A 23,139-nucleotide genomic window follows, 5' to 3' on the forward strand; every position below is an offset into this window, starting at 1 on the left:
AGATGGTGCTAGAACATATCCACATGTACATGTCTGGCACTTGGCAGTGATGTGGTCCTTCCCAGGTGCCTTACCTTCTCCAGGAGGCTTCTTCAAAGGGAGGTGTCAAGGCTAAATTCAGACGGTGTCTACACGAAAAGTTCAAGGCCTCCTAAGTCCAAGCTTTGAAACTTGTGTTCTCTTCCTTCAAGCAAGTGACAACGCATCCCAGAATGAAACTTTGATGAGGAAACGCTAAAGCCATCCATCTCATAGGAGCAAGAGAGGGGTGAAAGGAAACATCACATGTATCTTTGGAGACAATGGGCCATGGGCTTCATTTTGTATTCTGGTCCCATGCTCCACAGAGTTAGGGGTGGTCCTGTAAAAACCAGTAACAATAATACCACGAAACTTCAGAATCCAGTAATTTAATATGGTGAAATTGACTCAGGAAGTCTTTTGAGGGGAAATGTAAAAGCCAAGCCTTCAGAACTGGTTGATATGAAAAAGTTGTTTAATTTGGAAAAGAACAGTACACAATGTTCAGTGTGTGTCATTAATCCTTTGATTTTCCTTTGAAATAGCTGCTGCCATCTTGAGTAAAGTAAATCTGTCTGTGAACCCTTGTGATAATTTCTTCCGATTTGCTTGTGATGGTTGGATAGACAATAATCCAATTCCTGAAGATATGCCAAGCTATGGAGTTTATCCTTGGCTGAGACACAATGTCGACCTCAAGTTGAAGGGTAAGTTTTTACTGGGATGTGGTGATGCACTCTAAGAGCGCAATATTTGACAAGGAAAAAAAATAGTTTTGGATTTGAAGCATGGCTGCTCACTTGTCTATATGAAATTCATTTTCAATTTTTTTTTAAAATGGAAGATTGAAAGTTGTGGGATTCCAGTCTCCCAGATCTCATCATAAGCCTAGCGTAGGTTGCTACATTTGCGTTTGATAGTAAATTTTACTGCTGAAAGATGAAAAGCATTGGATTGAGATCGGGAGCAAAGGAGTAGTTAGTGAAAGTTGCACTACACCGTACACTTAAATGTCCATTGTGTTCCATGTAAACGTCATCACTTGCTCATTGTATCCTGGGTTTTCATGGTTTACAGAATGTACTTAACACCCAATCGTCTGTTGACATCACATTTGAGAACTCAGATGACCTTGGCTTTGTCACATTGTTCCTGTTAGCGTCTAGCTTGGCTTTGGAAAAACTGCCTTTTCTCCATGGCCTCTAGCAACCAGCTGGTGCACACATTCACAGATGCATGTTCTCCTTCCCTCCCTCTCTCCCTCCCTCTCTCTCTCCCTCTCCTCCCTTCTCCTCCCTCCTTCTCTCCTTCCCTTCTGCTCTCTGTCCCTCCAAAATGTGAAAATGTCCTTTATTAGAGGATCCTCTGTGTATGTCAGATCTAATTTTTATTCTGAGCTGTTGGAGAAATCCACTTCAGGAGGGAAGTGGAAACATTTCAAAGCCAAATAAGGTAACTGTTGAGAGAAGACAAAAGTAATATGTTTTTTTTCTCTTTTTGATAACTGTGAGATATGGTACCTACAAAAAAATTCTGAGAAGTTCTATGAATCATTTTTCTTCTCTGTTTCCATTTTTGCAAGATTTTAATTACATAATTATTAAATATGTATCAACTTATACATAAATATATATAGTATAACAAGTGAAAGGATTAACAAAATAATTATATACATGTCGTCAATTACAAGGAAAAATGTGCTTACCTTTCACAACTAGATGAGAATCAGATGTATTGATCGTTTCCACTAGGAGACCCAAGCAGTCTCTGCAAGTCATAAATGAGAATTTGCAAGAATGCGAGGGCCTTCCCCTAACCCAAGGGGTGAATTTCCTGTGCCATAGAACCTTGAATAGGTCTCGTAGGGAGGAATTTAATAATATTTATGTTAACTCAGGTTGGCCCTTCTCTAACTGTTCCTGCCTATTTCTTGTTTCCCTTCTCTGGCTTCTTTTCTTCCTAGGCAGACAGATGTAAGCACACATGTGTGTCCATACACGCTTGCACATGCCATCCTGGATAAGAGATACCACAATCTGCCAGGTAGATGCTCCTCTTACATTAACTATAGCCAAAAGGATCTCAATCTCCAGGGCATAAAGCAGTTACAATAATTTAAAGAACTTTCTGTCGATATCTTCTCTTAACGGTAAAAATTAAAATCACTATCGGTGTGTGTTATTTGAGAGAACACTGCTTATATCTCCTCTAAAATTCAGGGACACGAGGGTAACTGTTCAACAGCAGCACAGGGGAATTTTTGTTCACTTGCTTCTTTGAAAAATGAAAATGTTATTTCCAGCCTCAGTTGGGGAAACATACAAGATCAAAAGTAATATGCAAAAAGTGAAGAGAATAACTGGGAATAACTGGTAATAAAACAATGGGAGATATATATATATATATATATATATATATATTTCCAGTTTTTTCCATGCACGGGTATGAATGCATAACCTCATATACATAATCCATATGTTAAAAAAAATTAGCCTATATGATGTGTATTAAAGCAGGATACTCTGTAACCTGTTTTAAAAAATGATCTATTCCTCAAAGACGTGGATTATGTCAGTGTTTGTCCTTTCTTATTAGAAACAGCACTAATAAATATCCATATATACACATCTTTATATGTATACTAAATGTATCCTTAGGATAAATTCCCAGGAATGTAATTGCTGTGTTGAAAGAACATCCACAATTTGATTTTGATGCATATAGCTAAATTACCCTTTAGGGAGTTATTTCTAGGTCTTTCCATATTTTCTTGCTGTTTTAAATGGTGGCTTTTCTCTCAAAAATTTTTTTTTTGTGTGGTATAGAGGTCAGCAAACTAGAGCTGTGTGTCAAACCTAGCCCACTGTTTTGTAGACAGAGTTTCATTGGAAGAAAGTCACATGTGTTCTGTTTCAGTTCCTGAGCCACTTGAATACTTGTTATAGAGACCTCACAGCCAGCAAAGCCTGTAGTTACTCTCTGTAGCTGCTGGATAAAGTTTGTCAAGCCCTGATGACTAGTGTAAAGCTTTGATATTTCTATATTGAATTTGAGTAGAACTTCATTGTTAATGTTTTTTCTTGTGGCTTCTTTAGGATGATTAGACAGGTAATTATTAAGAAACAATTATAAATTTGTCTCTCCCTTTACCTTTATTCCATTGGCTAGAACTTTCAGAACAGCGCTGAGTAACAGCACTGGTAATGGATATTATTTTCTTATTCCTACCTTGAGTAATAATGCCTCAATGTCTGCTCCTTCTCCCATTTCTCTTTGTTTCTAATAGGTATCCTTTAGTCTTAGGTTGCAAAAGGCATTGCTCAAGAAAAATGTCTCTTTACAACCTATCAAGGGACTCAGATGGGGTATTTCTCTTAATGTCTCTAGACTTTCTCATGCTGAACTAGTCTTGTCATCTTGAAATGAATCCTACGAATGGCTTATTATTTTCTTTGGCGAGACTGCCAGAATTGAATAAGCTAGTATTTGTTTCATACATTTGTGTTTATATTTACCATTCATATTGGTCCATGGATTTTTGGGTGCTAGGTTGGTTGTATTCTCCGATCAAAATTGTGTTGGTCTCATGAAACAAAGTGGGACAACTTCCATTTATTTCTTTGCTCTGGTAAAATAACAACCAAATGATATCAAGTTATTCTGTGATAAGCACTGTAAAGGGTGAATTTGCAAAAATCACCATAGTCTTAGAGGGCCAAGGAGGAGAGCCAGTAGTGGAGTAGGGTGACTTTGGAAAATAGTATCATCATGTTGCCAGGTGTATGTGTTTGAAATATACAACATATAGTTGCTCTCTTATTTAAATAAATTTTTAGTGAAGTAACATTGCTTTCTAATGTTATCTAAGTTTCAGGTGTTCACCATTGTAATTCTGCATCTGTGAACACCGCTCACGCAAAGGTTTGTTTCTGTTTGCTCATTTGCTTCGTTTTATTATATTCCACGTGAGTGAAATCATAACGGCAGTCTCCAACTGTCTAGTAAAATATGTATCTGTTCTTTAAACTTTGAAGTTTTGAGGTCACTCGAACATACTGGAAAGTGAAAGACTAGTGTAAGTACTCCCTAAACGCGGTCCCCACGTGCCTAATTGTCACTTTGCTCTGTTTGCTCTATCTGTACATCTATATTGTTTCATTCTGCTTGTATCTGTACATACACAGATGAAGATAATATATCTGTAGATGTTAGGCAGATGTGAATATGCATAGTTATATTTTTCTGAACTCTGCGAGTTCTGTATGTTACAGATGATTGGATAGTCTAAAAATATATGGAGCTTTTCAAATATCAGATGTGCTGACAAACTTATTAAAATATCTGATCTTTAGATTATCTCTGTTTATTTTGTAATCTATGTATCTACATATCTCTCACTCTGCCTCCCTATCCATCCAACCATCTGGGTAATACAAAGCTCCTTGTAGGATACCAAAAAGAAACATCAAATTCCGCCACCTAGTGATTTTTTTAATGCAAATATACATATAAAATTATATGAATATCTTACAAAGGGCTATATGGTATATTCTATTTTTATAAACGGCTATTTTTATTTGACAAGTTAACATCTTTTCATGTCAGTAAAAGTAGGTCTCTACTAGCATTTGCCCTGACTCTTTTGTATGGATATACTGTAATTTATTTAACGCCTGTTTCTCCAGATTTTTTCCTCAATGTCAACTACTCTCAGCACAGAGGTAGATTTGAATTGTCTGTGTCACTTCTGGCCAGTTACTTACCTCACCTAATTCAGTTCCTGATCTCCCAAATGGAGACAAGAAGACCCATTTCAAAGGGTTAGTGAGGAGTGGTGGAGATGACCTATATAAATCCCCCAGGCCAGCTGCTGGCATTCAGTAGGTCCTCAATACATATTTGTCCTCTGTGATTCCATTTTTGTCTCAAAGACAGTGCTAAGGTTCATGAAGTAAAGTCTATCAAATACTTTAAGGTTTATTCTGGTCTTTTGTAAATATCATGTGCTCTCATGAAAATATTGAACATCACCGAGGTGTTTTTCCTCATCTTTGATAAAAAGAGAGAACATCCAAAAATAAAACTGAATGCTACCAATCAAAAGAAAACCATTTTCGTATGGCTGATAGCGAACACACAGATATGCCTGTCCAATTTGAGAAATAAAATGGATTTGACAGACCTGGCTGGTGAAAAATCACCCTCTATAGAAGCCAGCAACCTGGCTTCATGAATTCTTTCTTTAAATGGTATATAAGACTCAAAGCACTACCTGGAAAATAAAATTATTTCTTGTTTTCGTCAAGAAGCAGGATTTAAAAAAAATTACTGAATGTAGTCTCATGTTTGAATGCCTTAACATTCCCTTTCTACAAAAGCTCTCCAATGGGTCTTCACGTGGCCATGAAGATGGCGCAGCACGCATTGGTGCTGAGTGGCCAGATGAAAATTTTGCAAATGAGCACTTATGAAACACGAGGCCAGTGAGTGAGATAGAACACTGGTGTCAGGCAGAAGACAGATGACTGCAGGTAGGCCAGCTCATCTCTATTATGGAGCAGCAGTCTTTGCCAATTTTTTGTAAAGAGATGCAGTATATTATTCTGTTCAAGCGCAGACAGCAACAGCAGAAAATAAGACGAAGTAGGGACTGCGTATTAATGAGCAGAGAATGCTGATTGCGATTCATAGATAAGTGATTGATTTATAAATACCTGGCGGAGATGCAAATGGTTCTCATAATTAAGCACCCCCTGGCAATCTTGTTTTTTCCTGTAAATGATCCTAGCCAAATCATCTTCTACAAAGCCATCTGATAATTAGGAAGTTGAGGTTGTCGAAGACACGGAATTGTCATTTCCTCACACCATGAACAGAGCAGAGTCAGTGACTTACCAACGCGAGCTCTAACGTCAAGTTCTTTGAAATCACTGGTATCGGGCTGGCAAAGACAGAATGGGCTGGAGGGAGGGAATGGGGAAGGAGGGTGTGACCCCGTCTAGGCGGGCTCTATTCCGGTTGAAAAATCAGTCCCTGGGCATCTCTGTGATCTGTTCTGTAAACTGGGCATCCCCTCAGGGCAGATTCCTGTTTTGCTGACCACGCTGGTGTTTTCACGTGGCTCTCCAGGAAGTGACAAATTGCCAAATACCACACACTTGCCAGCAGCCTGCATGCCTTAAGCAGCGATGTGTGGGGACTTGGGCCTTTATCAGAGAATTTGTGTGCAAAACGAAATTTGACTTGAAAAGGTTACTTCTTTTGGTTTGCATTTTTCCTAATCTCTATGGACTTCTTGAGCATGAGTAGGAGAGGGAGACAGGTGGGCACATGAAGTGTGGGGACAGGGAAAGCAGTTGTCAAATTAAAAACGTTTAACAACTTCCTGTTAGGAGACATTCACTGAAAGTATGGAAATGAATTTCTTCCTGAAGTTTCTGTGACAACTGTGCATGTGGTCCAGGCTGTGCTGTCTCTCTAGCTGGGGACAGTAAAGAGGCCTGGAGTGGCTGCCTGATTGAAAGCCGTGTCCTGGCAGTGCTGGCAGTCTGGTTTAGCTTTTGTCCTTGTGTGTCCCTTTCTGGCTTCGGTGCATGCCCTTCTCTTCATTGTTGACACTGAACTGGCTCCAGGCGTTTGAGTTTAAGTCGCTCCCCCATGATTGCAATGTAGCTTCTTGCCATAGTGCTCCATATTGCAATCACGTTAGGTACGCTTGATGAGCACCTGATCTAGTCATTACATTCATTCTGCACTGTCTGCTTAGTTTGGGGGAAAAGCACTCACTTCAGATAGATTAAACTGTGTAGCACTTTGACTGTATTAATTAATCTGTGCACAATTATTTAGTAAACAATTATTTTTCCTGGCATCAGTTGCTTTCAGTCACAAGTAACGGATAGACCAACTCAAACTGGCTTATGCAACAGAGAATCTGCTGGCCACATGTCTAGTAATAATGTGGACTTCAGGTAAGGGTTGCCCCAGTAGCTGAATGCCAACATTAAGGGTCATATTTCTTTCTTTCACTGTCCTCTGACATAAGCTGTCTCACAGTTCTTTTTAACACCATTTGATCAAAAGTTTGTTGCTACTAGCAACCAGAATTTACACTTTCTCAATCACATCTAGTAAGAGGCATTGTGTTAGACACAGGAGGATACAGAATGCAGAGATTAAGAAATCCCCCAAGACTGCCGTCATGGAAATTAGATGAGATCAGGTACATTCAGGGTGGTATGGCTGTAGACCCTTTAAGGAAATCATAACCTACACATTAGCAGTTTTCACTAGGTATTATAATCAAGACTCGAGAACTATACTGTTCAATACAGTAGCAGCTAGCTTTGTGTGACTTTTGAGTCCTTCAAGTATGGCCAGCTGGAATCCAGATGCTCTTAAGTGTCAAATATACACTAAATTTCGGGCTTTGTTTAAAACCAAGTAAAAGACCTCATCAATAAATGGATTTATTTCATTGCATCTTGAAACACTAATATTTTTAACTATATGGGGTTAAATGAAATATATGATTAAACATAACCTCACCGCCTTCTTTTTGCTTATTTAAATCTAGTTAGAAGAAAATGAATAAAGTATATATATGCCTCAGCTAATTTCAATATTTCTCTCAGGCAGTGCTGCTGTAGAGCCCTGAATAGGCCATTAGAAAGCTGAACTCTCTGGGAATGAATTCAAATTATTTCAGTGACAGACAAGGGACAGAAAACACCTTTGTTAAAAATAGACTCCTGCTTCCATTTCCAGTCCCTCTGTATCCTGTTACCCTGTGAGCGACCTTGCAAGCTGAAGCCGTTTGGGACTTCTTACTCATTTTTCTCACTTAGGTGTGTCAGGCCCCTCCCCCTCTCCCGGGCCCCTTGGAAGACTGGTCAGTTCCACAGGAACCAGAACCTGTCTACTTGGCGCTTCACTGTGACCCAGCACCAAGCATCGTGCCTGGCCCGAAGCTGGTGCTCAAAAAATGCTAGCTGAGTTGTTAAAGGAGACAAAGAACCGCCACTGTGCATGGTGCGGTGTGGCCGCTGGGTGGGCTGGGGTTCCTCTCTCTGCCCGCCTCCTCCCCCTGCGCCTGCCTGCGCTCCAGGACGCACCGAGTTGCCCCTAAAGAGAGGAAGAGTGTCAGGGCTTCCCATCCTCTTGCCAGAACCTGTTTCTCCCCTGGCACTGCCACTGGGTGAATTCACTGAAATGCGTGGAATGGCTTGTGCACAGGAGTCAACCTACGTCCCCTGTTTCTGCTGATAATTTCATGAAGGTTAAATGATTTTCCTCCCCTTTCAAAAAAATTTGCATTTGAGAGGTTCCGTTTTTGCTCTTCCATATGTACACACGTAACACTCCCTCCTTACGTGAACATTTTAGAAGCACTTGGCGTGTATTGCTTTTGGTCACAAATCACAGAAATTCCCATTCAGTGGATGTTCAGTAGCTTGGCAAATGTCAGTTTGCTGATTGGTATGCAAACTTTATCAGCATCGTTGAAGTAAAATCCAGTGACCTCACTCCCCCTCCCCCAACATGCCTGTAAATAAGGAGGCTGATTGTGAGAGACAAAAGGCTGGCGGCCAGAACAGCAGGTCAGGATGTTTGTATGTATTTCCAAGTTTGACTGCCAGGTCTTGTTCGTGACCTCCAACCCCAAAAGGCCTCGGTCAGCTAATTAGGCCAACCATACTTCGATTGGGGGAACGTGATTTTAAAAATGCTCCTCTGTTGGTTGAAATTCTGTCACTTTGAAAACCTTGTCAGTTTCCCCTTTCTCTTTTCCCCTCATGCTGAGGGGATTCTTAACTCGGGCCTCCTGCCCCTCAAGACAGGTGTAGATGGATTTCGGGAACCTGAATGGAAAAATAAGCTGCTTTCCTACTAAGCTCTGATGGTCAGTTACCGGTCGCTACCTGTGTTCTTTTCCTGTCTTCTTACAGATCTTGCAGATGACTGGAAAGACTCTCCATATACACGGCCACTTCGAAACCATGTGTTGCCACACCTAGATGCTACTGTTTAGCGAGTTAACCAAGTAGCGTGTGTGATGTGAGTAAGCCAGGGTACAGGGTTTCGGAGTGGCTGGTTTCCACTGTAAACCGATGTTTCCTAAGTACTTACAGACACGTTGCTGAGAATGGTCTGTGGGTCTGAAGGACCCATCGGGGGATGAATGCTTCAAAGAAGAGTAAGACCCTGCCTGTGGGGGATCACTGGGCCAGGGCCTCAACCAGGCGTCATTTCACTTACCTCCCGGCTTTTGACCTCATTTAGGTCTGTCTTTCTTTTCTTTTTTTTTTTTAAAAAGATTTATTTATTTATTTATAGGGTAAGAGGATTCACCAGGGACAGAGTGGGGAGCAGAACAGGCAGATCGACGAAGTCCACTGCTGAGGGGAGCAGCGGGCGGGTCAAGAGAGGTCTGCCACACCGTGTGGTCACCTCCGGGGCAGGCGGGGATCGAACTCATGCGGAAGTGGCTTTATTTTCTTAGTGCTGTGCTTTAACCCGCTGCGCCACCAGAGAAGGCCTCATTTAGGTCTTTCAAGCAGAGTTGGCCCACTCCTCTCCCACCCATCTTTGAACAGTCCACTGTCTAGAGTCCCAGCGTAATGGACACATTAGTGAGAGTTCATGTGTGTTTCTTTTAAAAAAAATTGATATATTTTTTACATTATTCTTCATTTTGTACATTTTTCCTTCTCAGTCATAATCCTTGTGAACTTCCCACCATGTGTGGAAGAGGTCACGTGGAAGCAGAGGTTTGTGTTGGGGGGCTGCTCCCGCCAATGCCATGCCTTGAACTGATGAGGGCAGGCTTTTTGGCATTACCTGTGCCACGAATAAATTGACTTACATATAACACTGCCCAGAGTGGCCACACGCCTGTTTTGAAAGCAGAGCGTGAGAAGTCAGTGCCTAACTCGAGAGGATCCAACTTTGGCCACTGTGTAGTTCGAAATATTTGCAAACAGTGCAAATGATTGGAAATAGTAATATACAAAGTTGTCTTTATTCGTAAGTACATATTGTGTGGTGCGTGAAAGAGATTGTTTGATCTTGGAGATAGGGACCTTTGCTTAAGCTCAGCACTGTAGGGCTCGAGGGGGCTGTGATCTTGCGGGGCGATGAGTGAGAGGAGAAAACTGAAGCACTACAACTTGGCTTGGGAGGAAGGCAAGAAAGAACAAAGCTGTTGGTGAGAGCTGACAGGGCTGAAATGAGCGGATGAAGGATGTCGACATCCATTTGTGAGATTTTTGACTAGCAGCAGGGAATGGCGAGCTCTCGGAGAAGCGGAGCGACAGCCTGGAAATGCGGTGCACGGGAATATTGACTGAAAAGAAAGAGTGGAAAAGCAGATGAGGGGGCATTTTTGTAGTGTAAATATTGCAACATGTTATGAAAAGCTTGAATGTGGTAGGAGGAGAGAAACAGTTTTCTTTAGAAGACTGTCACCTAAATTTAGGTTCTTGTGGCTAAATATAAGTTTTTTGACACGACTAATGACACAGGATATGTGCCTCCTGGGAAAGAAACATAGACGCCCACAATGACACTTCTCCAAGAGCCCACACCCAGGCCCACATGGTTTTGCACGTTTGGGGTGTCTCAGTGTATTTTACCTTGCAGCTGTTCAGAAGGCATGCATATTTTTGAAAGCCACTTCCTGAAAGAGGATGACTGTTTGGAAAGGGAAGAAAAATCTAGCTGGCTTCGGTGGGTTACCAAGCCCTGAGGAGGCGTACCCACGGGAGCTTGGTGGTGACGGTTCCTGAAGCTCCTCCAAGTCCCCACGTGTCCTGCAGTTGGTGGCCAGAGGCTGGAATAATCACGGAGCTGAGACTGGGGTTCGGGCAAGGACTTTCCAGGGTCATCCTGATTTCAGGGCGGACGCAAATGGCTCCGTTCCTGGACCTTGAAACCTCAGCTTAGGAAATGGGCCAGCCACTTACACTTATTGCGCCCTATTAGGCAGTCAGTGGCAAACTCGGGCACTAAGAAAACTGCACAGAGAGCATGACTGTGAATTTGCAAACTCTCAGATGAGAGCTTTAGGGGCGCGCACCCTCGATTCTGTGGACTTCTCAGCTGTGACTTGAAGGCATGGACATGTCTTTGGCAAGTTTACAAGGTGGCAAAACCCTGTTCCCCCACAGATTTGCAACTAATGGTGGGCGTTTCTATGCTCTGTTGTGAGCCACGCCTTTGGAAACGTGTTTTCCACAGACGAGGGCCTTCTAGGGTCAGGCCCTTTGTAGAGGTGACCTCACTCAGTCCTTCCTTTAGTTCCAATTTGTTGAACCCTCTAACCTGATTTCCCAGCAAGCCTGTAAGATGTAGGATTTCTATGCACTTCTCAAATATGGGGACAAAAGCACCAAAGAGGAGAATTACCAGCCCTAGACCGGGCAGTTTACAGGAGATGGACCTACAATTAACTTTCAGGTGATTTGACCTTTAGCACTTGGTAAAAGCCCTGAAAACTGGGGGGTATATTATACTTGTTTTACAGCTGTGAAAACTGAGGCTTAGCGAGGTTAAGTAACTCACCCACGGTCACACGGCTTGTCACCTCCAGGGCAGTGCTGCGCAGTGGCCACGTAGCATGGCGCCGGCCAGTGCCCTGTAAGCATGCATCTTGTAATGGCCTCATTAACAAGTGAACAGGAAGCAGGAGGAATGAGGTCCTTTATCTCACCCAGCGTGTCCGACATTTTCAGATCTACAATGCAATAGTGTTAACAGGTGTTCAGGAGACTCTGCACTCCTCTCTCCTAAACCTTCATGATGCAGGACGCATCTCACACTTGCAAGACCTATCTCTGTGTCCCAGCCACCTTTCAAGGGCCCTGTGTGGCTGGCCGCGGGCCTGGCAGCTACTCTGGAGGGGCGCTTTGCTCGCCCTGCTGCACAGAGAGATCAGTGGGAAGCTTAAAACACACAGATGCCTAGGTCCCACCTCAGGGGTCCAATGTAATGGTCTGGGGTGCCCCCCAGGCGATTCTAATATGCGATTCTAATACGCGGTCCAGTTGGCTGAGTTCTTCAAGGATGATGCCCAAGCCACCCAACTGTAGCTGTTGTCCATGGAAGGTTCTGTGAGTTCTCTGAGGTGAGAACCATTCAAATAACCACACTGGTGACAGGCTTTGCTTGGTGACATTCAGGAACGCCAAGCAGCACCCTTGGTAATTTATTGATTTTTCTCAATTTACATTTCCCAGTGTTTTGGCCAAGTCCTGGCATAATGTAAGAAAACCGCTTTTGTTTCTTCCCTTGGATCGGCACACTGGATCTCCACCAGTGCCAGTAAATGAAAACATGCAGTCCTGTTATTGTAACAGGGGTACAAGGTGGCGGTGTCGGCCTGGGAGCCGAGGAGAAGAGGAAGCGGGGGTGTGGGGGGTGTGGAGGGGGGTTGAAAGCTGCAGCTGATGGCCAGAATGCAGCAAGTCTGTGTGGGGAAGGTGTGGGAAGCGCTGGGTGAGGAAAGGAGGCAATTGTGGCTCAGGCTGAGGTCTGAAGCCGGCAGCCCAGGCGGCAGGATGCTCTCCAGAGGCCTCGCCGCCGGCCCACTCGGCCACACTGATCTTTCTGCCCCTGAAGGTGAAACTCAATATTCGGGAATTAGAATGTCTCAGCATGCCTGGAGGTTCAATTGTCCTTAAAGTGCTTTCTGGAGTCATTTGGAATAATTTTTATATTGCCTGCTTTTATTTAAATCCAAATGCAGCTTTAATATTCTGGACACATTTGTTATTTCCCAGAATGAAAAATACTGGAACTTCTGCAGTGGTAACATTATACTTACATGCAATTTTGTTGGCTGTATTTATTTGACTTAAAATGAAGCTGGAGAATGCACAAATACTGCCGAGTCTTCCATAGTCTGGGCTAAATTAATACCATATTTCATCGAATCAAAAATGCACTCAACTGGAAGATGCACTATTGTTCATGTATGTTTAGGAAGAGGAAGCCTTCACACTGCACATTCTTACCTCTTGGAATGTCTGTGCTCATGGGAAGTGTCCAGTATTTTTTTTTATCATACACTGCTCTTTCGCGCTCATTACAAAGGACCATGTAAGCAGACGAGACTGGTGGAAGGCATTCTTAAAACTCTTCAAGGGATCTTTTTGATTTCGAGTCATCCGTGTTCGTGTGTTCTCGGGAACTACTGACCTCCTGGTCCGTTTCTCGCAGATGAGCTCTCGGTCTCAGGGACTTTCCCCCGAGACCGCGTTTGGATAGGCCATGCCATTTCCATTTCATTGCCAAATTGTAGCGAAATCTTTCTGGAGACGCGCGAAGTGGCAGTTTACCAGCCTTGCAGCCCTCGCACGTGCCATGCCGGCTTTGACAACGAGCTGCTAGAGCGGCCTCCCCCGCGGGCACGCAACAGCACCGGTGCCTGGCGGACGGTTTTAGGCTGGATTCCGCTTTGGGAGATGCTCCGGTGCGAAAAAATGTGCTGCTTAGAACTGAGGAACCGCCGTACCCCAGCCCCCAAGGGCTCGTCCCACCTACCTCCTTCATGCGCTTCAAGCAATTTCAGCCAGATTTCCGTGCGGCTGCTTCCTCCGCACGCCTGGGCTCTGCCCTCCGAGTGGGGTAGGAGCAACGCTCCCTCTGGCTTCTTCCACCCCAGTTTGGCCGGCTGCCCCAGGGTGCACGCACAGGCAGTTCCCGAAACGCCTGGGAATCGCCCTCGAATGCAGATTCCGAATCAGGTGGTCCGAAGATAGTCGAGAGTCTGCATCGCTGGCAAGCTCGCTCTCAGGTGACGCTGCCACTGCTCTGCCAGCGCAGGAACTTAGCGCCACTCCGGGTGTGCTCTGGTCGCGTTAGTTCTTCCTCTATTTATCTGATCAGTTTGCTGAAAATCTATACATTGCTGATGTCGCTGCATTGGGTAAATACAGAGATTCCTCAGAATAAAAAAGAGGACGTGTATTCCGCCTGTCCTGCCTCACGGCACAGGGAGAAGGATTTCTTCCCCTTCATTTCCTTTCTGAAAGATTGGCTCATTTTGTTTTCCTTTGCCTTCTCCCCTCCCCCCCAAAAAAAATTTAGGCAAGTTGAATTTATTCGGAAATCTGCATGTAATTGCAAATTAACAACCTATCCATTAATACCACATTAGTTCATTGTGATTAATAGTATCTATGTGAATGTTTAATGAGTTAGTGATGACGGACTATTTACTTTCAAGTGTCAAGAGAACATTTTGTGTGAAATGGCGCTATCCATAATGGGAAAATTAATTATATGCTGCTTGGATGCATAATAGCTTGTCGCAAACAAGATATGTTTGTTTGAATGGTCTCGTTGATAGTCGCACAGCGAGAGATACTTTTTTTTTAAAGATTTATTTTATTTGTACATACAGAACTGGGGTACAGGCCAGAGGCTCAGGGGTGGTGAGAGGCTTCACCAGAGACAGAGTGGGGAGCAGAACAGGCAGATCAACGAAATACACTGCTGAGGGGAGCAGCGGGCGCGTCAGGAGAGGTCTGCCACGCCATGTGGTCACCTCCGGGGCAGGCGGGGGTTGAACTCATGCTGAAGTGGCTTTAGCTTCTCAGTGCTGTGCTTTAACCCGCTGCGCCACCAGGGAGGGCCGCGAGAGATACTTTTTAAGACACACATGGACCTTTTAATTGGTAAAATGAGAAGGGAATTTTATTTTCATGAACAGTTAAGATTGCTTTGGGAACGGATATTTATGAGACACACACAAACATACACGCACACGTGTGTTGCGATGGTCACAACTTCGCCTGTATCTGACCAGACCGACTCCTGTCATGGCCACCACTTAGGTTTCGTTCCAGATGGAACTGCTTGTATTACCTGCTGTCTATTCTAAATCCATAAGTTTACTTCCCTAAGCTTCTAGTGTTTCTTATGACTAATTCTAGCCCTCTAGCGAGTCATGTGTTTCTCTCTGGTTCCTTACTCCGACTCTGTGATGCCGAACCTGGCCATAATTGTTTATTTTTGTCTTTGCTCTACATCTGAGGAAGTGAAGGTCAAGGAAATTACGTGACTTGCCCAAACCAATCCAACCATAATTTCCCCCCCACCACATACAGATTATGGGTCTAATGTTTCAAATGTTGCCCGTTTTAAGCCAGGCGGAAAGAGCTGCCTGACCTAAAGTTCTGTCTGGCTGGTGCCTTTCAGGAAACCCAGGAAGCCAGTGTGAGTGGAGTTCAGAGGTGGAAGGGAATGAGTCAGAAGACAGAGTTGGAGAGAAAGGAGGGGCCAGAGCACACGGGCCTGTGGCCTTGTCAAGATTTCAGCCTTTCCTCAGGCCATGGGAAGCCTTGTGTAAATGGCAGGTTGGGGGGGCAGGGTGGGTGATGGGCGGTTTGGTTTGCGGGAGCACATCCATTGTGTGTGGAGAATGGCTTGGGGGGTGGTTGAAGTGTGGAAAGCAGTTCTGGGGGCAGCATCACACTGATCTGGCTTTGGCTTGGGACCCAGACAAAGCAAGTGTTTATGTTCTTGTTTCAGAAAGCCCCAAGGGTGATTGCTTATCTTACTCTCTGTGGTCTCCTCAGGGCAGCATTGAAGGGTCATTGTCTCTTTCTCTTAGCCCCTAGCTTCTTTCACCCTAGGGAGGTACTTTGCTGAGCGCTCCCAGTCACCTGGGGGATCTGGCACAGTTGGTGGGCCTGAGGTGGCTCAGCCCACCATCGTCTTGCCCCTTTGGGTGCTTGGCCAAAGGTTCTGTTGCTTCTTCTTTGGGGGGGGAGATAATTCTGGGTAGAACAGGACAGAGAGCCTGGCTCGTAATCCTTCACTGTCAAGAAGTCAGTTTAGAGGAATCATCTCCCTCGACCACACACTGTGGTTTGCACAGCCAGGAATAGAACCTCGCTGCTCGCACCTCCCCGTTGGAGACAGGAGTGAAAACAGAGCTTAGTTGGGAAGTGGTTTTTTAAACCTGTGTTTACATTGTTTTGATGCCTAGTTCATAGATGAGGGAGGAATAGTGAAGTCTGGAGCTCAGATTTTTTAGGATTTCAGGGATGTAATGTTTTTCCCACTCTCCCCCATAGGGTGTGGTATAAGCTGAAGTTGAAAATAGTTTGTTTTTTTTCCCCTCTCTGCTAGTCTTCCTGGTGTAGTGCTGCTTCTTTGCTTCTTGAAGCAGTGACTCAACCCTTACCTCAAACCCTGATTGCTTTTCACCTTTGAGAAAGGGACCTTTTTTATTTTATTTTATTTGGTTAGTTTAAAAGATTTTTAAAGATAATATAATATTTTTATATCATTTTGTGCCTTTTTCCATCTCAGTTGTCATCCCCATGGGCTTCCCAACACCAAGTCACCCGTGTACCATCACATAGTCCAGTGCACTCCCCCCCCATTTTTGTTCCCGTTCCCCACTCCACCCCTGCAAAACGTCTCTAGTATATAGTTGCTCATTATTATTATTATTATTTTCTTCCCTGGTCCTTTATACCCCTGCTATGAGTGAAACCATCCAGTATTTTTCCTTTTCGAGAAAGGGACCTTTTTTTTTTTTTTTTAAGATTTATTTATACATACAGACAGAACTGGGGTACAGGCCAGAGGTGCAGGAGGTGAGAGGATTCACCTGAGACAGAATGGGGAGCAGAACAGGCAGATGTACTGAAATATGCTGCTGAGGGGAGCAGTGGGCGGGTCAGGAGAGGTCTGCCACGCCATGTAGGACACAGATCCCTGGCCGGGGATCGAACTCGTGTGCTGTAGTGGCTGCAATAGCGTCATAGTGCTGCACTTGAACCCATTGCTCCACCAGGGAGGGCCTGGGAAAGGGATTTTCTAACACTGTGCTTTGTAGAACTGAGGAACTAGCTTGGACCAAAATGAGCTGAAGCAAGGAGAGTGTCCAGAACCAAGCCAAACCCGGCAGTGCGCGCCTTGAACAATACCCACATAGAATTAAAATGGAGCTGCAGAATGAAGAAGTCAAAAAAGAAAAGAGTAACGCTCTTGAGTTGAGTTCGGGTGACAGGGGGAAGAGGGAAGGAGGAGTTCTAGGCTCTGATGTGTCCTGGGTTCTCAAGTATCCATCCCCAAAGACTGGTGCTAATGGTCCAGAGCACTGCAGTAGAGAAAGGGGGGCGTAGGAAGAGTGCTGGCGAATACTGTTGGTTTAAACTGGAGGTTCTCTAAGCGCGTTCCCTGGCACGTAGTATTGGCATTACCTGGAAATTTGTTAGAAATGCAAGTTAATGCACCCCATTCCAGATACCCTGGGAAGGGCCCCACGCTCTGTGTCTTAACTTGCCTTTTGATGATTCTGATGTGCACTGAATTTTAGAAACCACTGCGCTGGGACTAGGGCATGCCTTGAAGTCAGCCCGAGGGCTTGGCTAACCCGGTTCTGCTCTCACTTCTCCAGGCCTCCCACTTCTGGCCAGGTGCCACAGAGGCATGTGTCCCTGGTCTCAAATCGGGCGACAGGGCATGGGGTTAGAGGATTCAATGCAGAGTCACATCACCACTGCAAAAAAGCAAGCCTTTATGTAACAAAGAAGGGCCTTTCTTCCAGTTCTGACTAAAAGATCAGTCAAAAAATTCCCGGGGGCCTTGTTCTCACCTAGGAAAACAACTATATATTTAATGGTGAAATGAGCAGGAGTCAGAGTCCTGGGTCTGAATCTAAGGTCTAACCATCAGCACCTGAGATTCCTTGGACAGGTTCTGGTTTTTACACCTTTAGAATGGGGCTAATGATCCATGCCTCTATGGCGTGGTGGGAGGCTGATGGAGGTCACGTACAGTATACCTGGCACGCAGCAGGTGCGTAATAAATGAGTGTTGTCGTCACTGGGCCCTTGGACGTCTCAGGACTGTTCAGGAAGGACCCCTGCAGGGGCATGTGGTATACATGGCCTTTTCCTTATAACGTTGAGGTGGTAGAAACAAGAGACGGGGAAATAGAGTTTTTAAAAATCTGTAGATGGATTCTAATGACTTTAATTCCCACACAACCCTTACATCTGCTAAGATACATATTATCTAACTAGCAAGACTATTTTTATGAGTGCAAATACCATGTTGGCAGATTCCTTGTGATGCTATGCTATCAAAGAGTAATGTTAACATTTAATTTAAATTATTTTGAAGTGTAACCCTGATAAGTGTAATTCCTATAAGTTCAGTTATTAGTGAGCATAATACAAGAGTTAGACTTTTGAAATGTCTGGCAGTTTTATAAAATTGATTCCATTATGGACAAAGAGGTCTTTTGTATTAAAAGGAGGGTTATTTTTATGTCTTTGGTGACCCACGATTTAGATTGATGAGTTAGAGGTTTTTAATGCCCCTAAAATACTCTGCCCCCTTTCCTTAAGCTGATGCCAACCAATTATCATTTATAAGATGATCATAAAAAATGAACAGAGAGAAAAGTTCTGACAGTCTCTCCCTGTATTTAAGTGGGAGTTTTCCAGCAGAATGAGAAATATCAGCTCTTATTGTCTTTTCAGTATGTCAAACAGACTCAGTTAATCCCATGCTTGAGCAGCGATGGGGCCGGGGACCCACGAAGTCGAGTGTCACACAATCCGTGGGGGACATGCGGGTTATGGGCTCCGCAGACCATGACGTCGTCATTAACTTGACTTTTATTTTTTAATGAGAATAACAACGGGCTTTGCAAGCTGATGGACAGTCTCCTGGTCTAACTCTATAAGAGTTTAATACCCATGAAGTGTGAGTCAGAAAAACGAACTTTCTCAGAACGGTAAATAAACCCAGAAGCCTGGAGACCAAATTGAAGTCTGTAGCCTGGAAAATCAACAAGGACTAAAAATAGCAAGATTAGAGGTGACATTCAACCATGAACCAAGGCGGCTTTTAAGCACCACTGGAGAAGCCAGGTCGCGACAGGAGAGGCTTGAGAATGCACACGTGGTCTCCGCTAGTCGCCAGGGCTTCCCCTGCGCTGCCCAGGGGCTGCCACTTGCTGTGGGTGTGGGTGTGGCCGCGTTGCTCGGAAGTCAGTGTTACCACATTAAAATCTGCAGACACTGTCTGTCTGACTCTCTGTCTACCGAACCTACCCATCCATTCGTCTGTCCGTCCGTCTGTCCATCCGTCCGTCTATCCGTCCATCCGTCCGTCTATCCATGTCCAGAGAACAGTTTCAAGTCTGAGGCTTGTTGCACTATAGGTTTCTATGAACTGCTGTCTTCTTTTCTCTTGTGACATGGTTCACACTATGAGGAACGGGAGCAGGGAGTTGAGAAATCCTCCAACAGAGAACAAAGATTGTGACGGGAATGCCCTTGTATGGATTTTCAGTGCTTTAGGGATATTTTAATAACCTGAGCTTTTGCCTTCCACAGGCAGGCTTTGTTTTCTCCTCATTATTACTGACTCTCTAGGCTAGATTTTATTCTTTTATCACTAACTGACTCAGAGCTGCACAGGGGGAGGCTGCCAGCTGATTGCCACCTCGCTGTCTGCATGTCAGTGCTCTTCCACCTGCATGGGCACAAAGAAAGGGAGAGGGCAGGGGCGAGGGGATGACAGAGAGATCACGATAGCAGGATTCGGGCGAGACAAGAATTTTTTAAAAAAGATTTATTTATACGTACAGAACTGCGGCCCAGGCCAGAGGGACAGGGGCGGTGAAAGGACCCACCAGAGACAGGGCGGGGAGCAGAACAGGCTGACTGACGAAGTACACTGCTGAGGGGGGCAGCGGGCGGGTCAGGAGAGGTCTGCCGCGCGGTGTGGAGCACCTCTGGGGCGGGGATCGAACTCATGAAGCGGCTGCGGCTGGCTCGCAGTGCTGCGTCCTAACCTGTTGCGCCACCAGGGAGGCCCGGAACAAACATTTTAGCACGAACAGCTATTGCTGTCTGTGCATGGCTAGGGCTTAGGGATTCCCTGCTTTGCATATGTGTGTCCTCCTTTCCCTTCCTTGCGATGCAGGCTGCCTGCCTGCAGTGTACCCCACGAACACTTAATCTTGGAGGTCTTTTGCTCCCTTGACTTGTTTTTGTCCCCAGTGCCTTCAACTTTGTAGCCTGTGGAATCTTTATAGCACTGAAACAACATCACGACCCTAAATGAAATTTGGATGATTTATTTCCAAATCTGCCCCCGCCCCCCCAACAGTCCAAAGTTGGCGGCAGCAATATGGCGGAAAGGCACACGTCCGCTTTGAATGGAAATCACATGAGTGGGTATGGCTTCAGGGCTTTGAGCTGATTACAGAAATGCAATCTCCTTTCTTCAGCCTTGGGGCCAGTTATCCCACTTTTGTTGTTCTGATAATAAGAAAGAAATGCCAAACAAGCTGAAATAATTGAAAACGCCCACATGCAGCACAATTTCTTTGAATGCACCCAGTTTTCCAGTCTTTTGGATATTCAGGTGCTTATAAAAAAGTGGGCAGGAATTGTGGGTGGTGGTTTCCCTGGAAATGGAGAACCTGTAGTTAAGTAGATTTCTCATTAGGACATATGTAACTATTGAATTGATTAGCTCTGATAGCGTGTCCTGAACTGTTCAAAGTACCTTAGGAGCAGCTGTTGTGTCACCATTTGGAGGCAGCTAGGTCGTTTCAGAAACAGGTTGCCAATGTCTTGACAAAAGTAGTTAGATGTAGCCTGCTGTAGGGCTGTATCATTGCCTAGGGATTCTTGGTCCTGGCTTCACAATGTTAAATTGATACTCCCAACGACCTCTAATGTGTTCTGGGTGGGAGGGTTGTTTTTTGTTGAGTCTTGGGTTTCCTCTTATTTAATGAATAGCGACAGCTGTCATTTTCCACCTCAAGAAATTGCATCAGTGATATCATAAAGAGAAAATCCTCTTCCAGGTGGACTCAAGTCTCCCTTGGCAGCCATGTTATATACAGGGCCTCAAATGTATTGCCAGGACGTTGAATGTGTAAACAGGCAATTTGGGTAGGCTTTCCAGTCTTGCCTTTCCATTTCCTGTCTAAACAGCTTCTTCCATGTCCACAGCATGTTTATGCACCATTGAATAAAACTTTTAATGGGAAATTTCTTCCAGGTGACCTCCCCGAGAGGCTGGACTGTGAAGAAATCTTAAGAAACCTGACCCTGATGAAATTGCCTGTTGAGAATATTACTCAGTGCAGAGACAAGGAACAGAATTCAGTTATTTTTGGTTCTTGAATAAATGAGTCCTGTTTCTTTTTGTGTAGGTGGCAGAAAACATTAACCCCTGCAGAAGGTCCACTCTCAGATGGAAATTGAACTTTCTTTTCTTTGAACTTTTTTGAGTTAGGAGAACCTTGGAAGAAGAGAATGTTAAATTGTTTTATTTACCTCAAGCAACTTGCAATTGGTTCTGCTCTCTGCATATCTGTTATAGATGTGTCTTTTCCAGGGTTGTCTGTCTTTACAAGGAATTTTCTGGAGGTCAGGACTGTGATCATCAAATGACCTCCAACTTGGCACCATGTGTGGATGGATACTAATGAACCCTTTCTTAACCTTTCTAGCACTTTTGGAGAAATCAATCAGTAGAAGGCGGGACACTGAAGCCATCCAGAAAGCCAAAGTCCTTTATTCCTCTTGCATGAATGAGAGTGAGTACTGAACCAAATAAATAAAATTTTAATCATCCTTCTTAATGTTCAAATGATATTGTTTAAGAAAAAGCAGAACTAAGAATCCCGTCAGTGCCTAAAAAAAAAGTCTTGTTAAAGGAAAGTAACACTTCTCAAAGAGTGGGTTTCCACTAGCCCTGTCTTAGCTAATATTCTGTTTTTGGCTTGATGAAGAAAATTTTATTTCTGTGATTTGGATTTTTGGGGTAGCAATTCCTCCACAAGAAACTTGGGTGGATTCAGAAGGGCAAGCCCCACTTTATGGTACAGAAGTGAGAATGCAGAGCCTTGGAAAGGACACTCAGGAGTGTTGCTGTGCCCCAGCGGGGGGCCCAGCGAAGTACAGAATCCCGGGGATCAGGCTCCTCCAGCTTCATCTGCCCAACAGGCCTCTGTGCCGTGGGTCTGTTTCAGAATCTTGGGTCTGACTGGAGTTGAAAGAGACACTTGCCCTTTCACTTGACCTGCTTTCTGGAAGATACTGCAGGAAGAAGCCAGAGCTCCCGTGAAGCATGTTAGCTAGTTTAGGATTTGGGGTATTATTTGGTGAGCTAGACGGGGCGGTAAGAGATGATGAGAGGGTCTCAAGCATACATCACCGCCATCTGGGAGTGACTGGCTCTGTCAGGCTGTTTCCTTCAGTTAGTGTTGTTCTTAGTCTCTTAGGGTCACTCAGCCTGTCATCTCCTTGACTGCGGTCAACGCAGTGGGCCCGTCTTTTATTGCAGGCACTCTGCGCAGGGTCCCTGGTCAGCTCTCCTGGCCAGAGTCCCAGGTTTGCATAGTCATTGAAGTGAGAGTCACAGGTAGTTCTGGCTCATTCTAACCCACTTTTCGCGAATAGCTGAGGTGTCCAGGCAGGGCCTTCAGACTGTTTTCTCCCGAGCAGACACACTTGAGCTCTGGTTTGGTGATCCAGCTTGCAATTCTAATTCTCCCTTCCTATCTGTTCCCTTTCAGAAGCGATAGAAAAAGCAGACGCCAAGCCGCTGCTCCACATTCTTCGGCATTCACCCTTCCGCTGGCCTGTGCTGGAATCTAACATTGGCCCTGAAGGGGTTTGGTCAGAGAGAAAGTTCAGCCTTCTGCAGACACTCGCCACATTTCGTGGTCAGTACAGCAATTCTGTGTTCATCCGTTTGTACGTGTCCCCTGATGACAAGGTGTCCAAGGAACACATCTTGAAGGTACAGTGGGGCCTTGTTCATCGTGTTCAGTCCAAGATTACCTTTACTGGGGGGTGGGGAGGGAGGGGCGCCTCCGAGGAAAGAGACTCATACTGCCTTCGTGAATAGTAGGGTCTGGGCTATGCCCTCAGCTCCAGACGTTGCAGAATGTAAATCATGACCAGCTCAGCTTTGTCAGCTTTCAGGAAGCTGATCAGTGAGTTTCAAGTGATCTGTGCTCTAGCCCTCCAATATCCACACAGAGCATGGGTGCACCCCCAAATTCTGGTGGGGACAGAACTGCAAAGACTGTCTGAACTCTGCCCTTCCCCTCACTTCCTA

General features: G+C 44.7%; 1 protein-coding gene across 2 annotated transcripts in view; it reads left to right on the top strand.

The window, feature by feature from the left end:
- The window catches only part of PHEX (phosphate regulating endopeptidase homolog, X-linked), a 162,415-nt gene that overhangs the window by 10,130 nt on the left and 129,146 nt on the right, over positions 1 to 23,139 (top strand). For both annotated transcript variants that reach the window (XM_004689912.2, XM_012730278.1), the window contains exons 3-5: positions 567 to 728; positions 21,524 to 21,610; positions 22,592 to 22,818. In XM_004689912.2, the coding sequence (XP_004689969.1) occupies positions 567 to 728; positions 21,524 to 21,610; positions 22,592 to 22,818 (476 nt within the window). The remainder of the gene's footprint in view (positions 1 to 566; positions 729 to 21,523; positions 21,611 to 22,591; positions 22,819 to 23,139) is intronic.

The sequence above is a fragment of the Condylura cristata genome, unplaced genomic scaffold, assembly GCF_000260355.1.
Source record: "Condylura cristata isolate star-nosed mole 26May11 unplaced genomic scaffold, ConCri1.0 scaffold00027, whole genome shotgun sequence".
Taxonomy (NCBI): domain Eukaryota; kingdom Metazoa; phylum Chordata; class Mammalia; order Eulipotyphla; family Talpidae; genus Condylura; species Condylura cristata.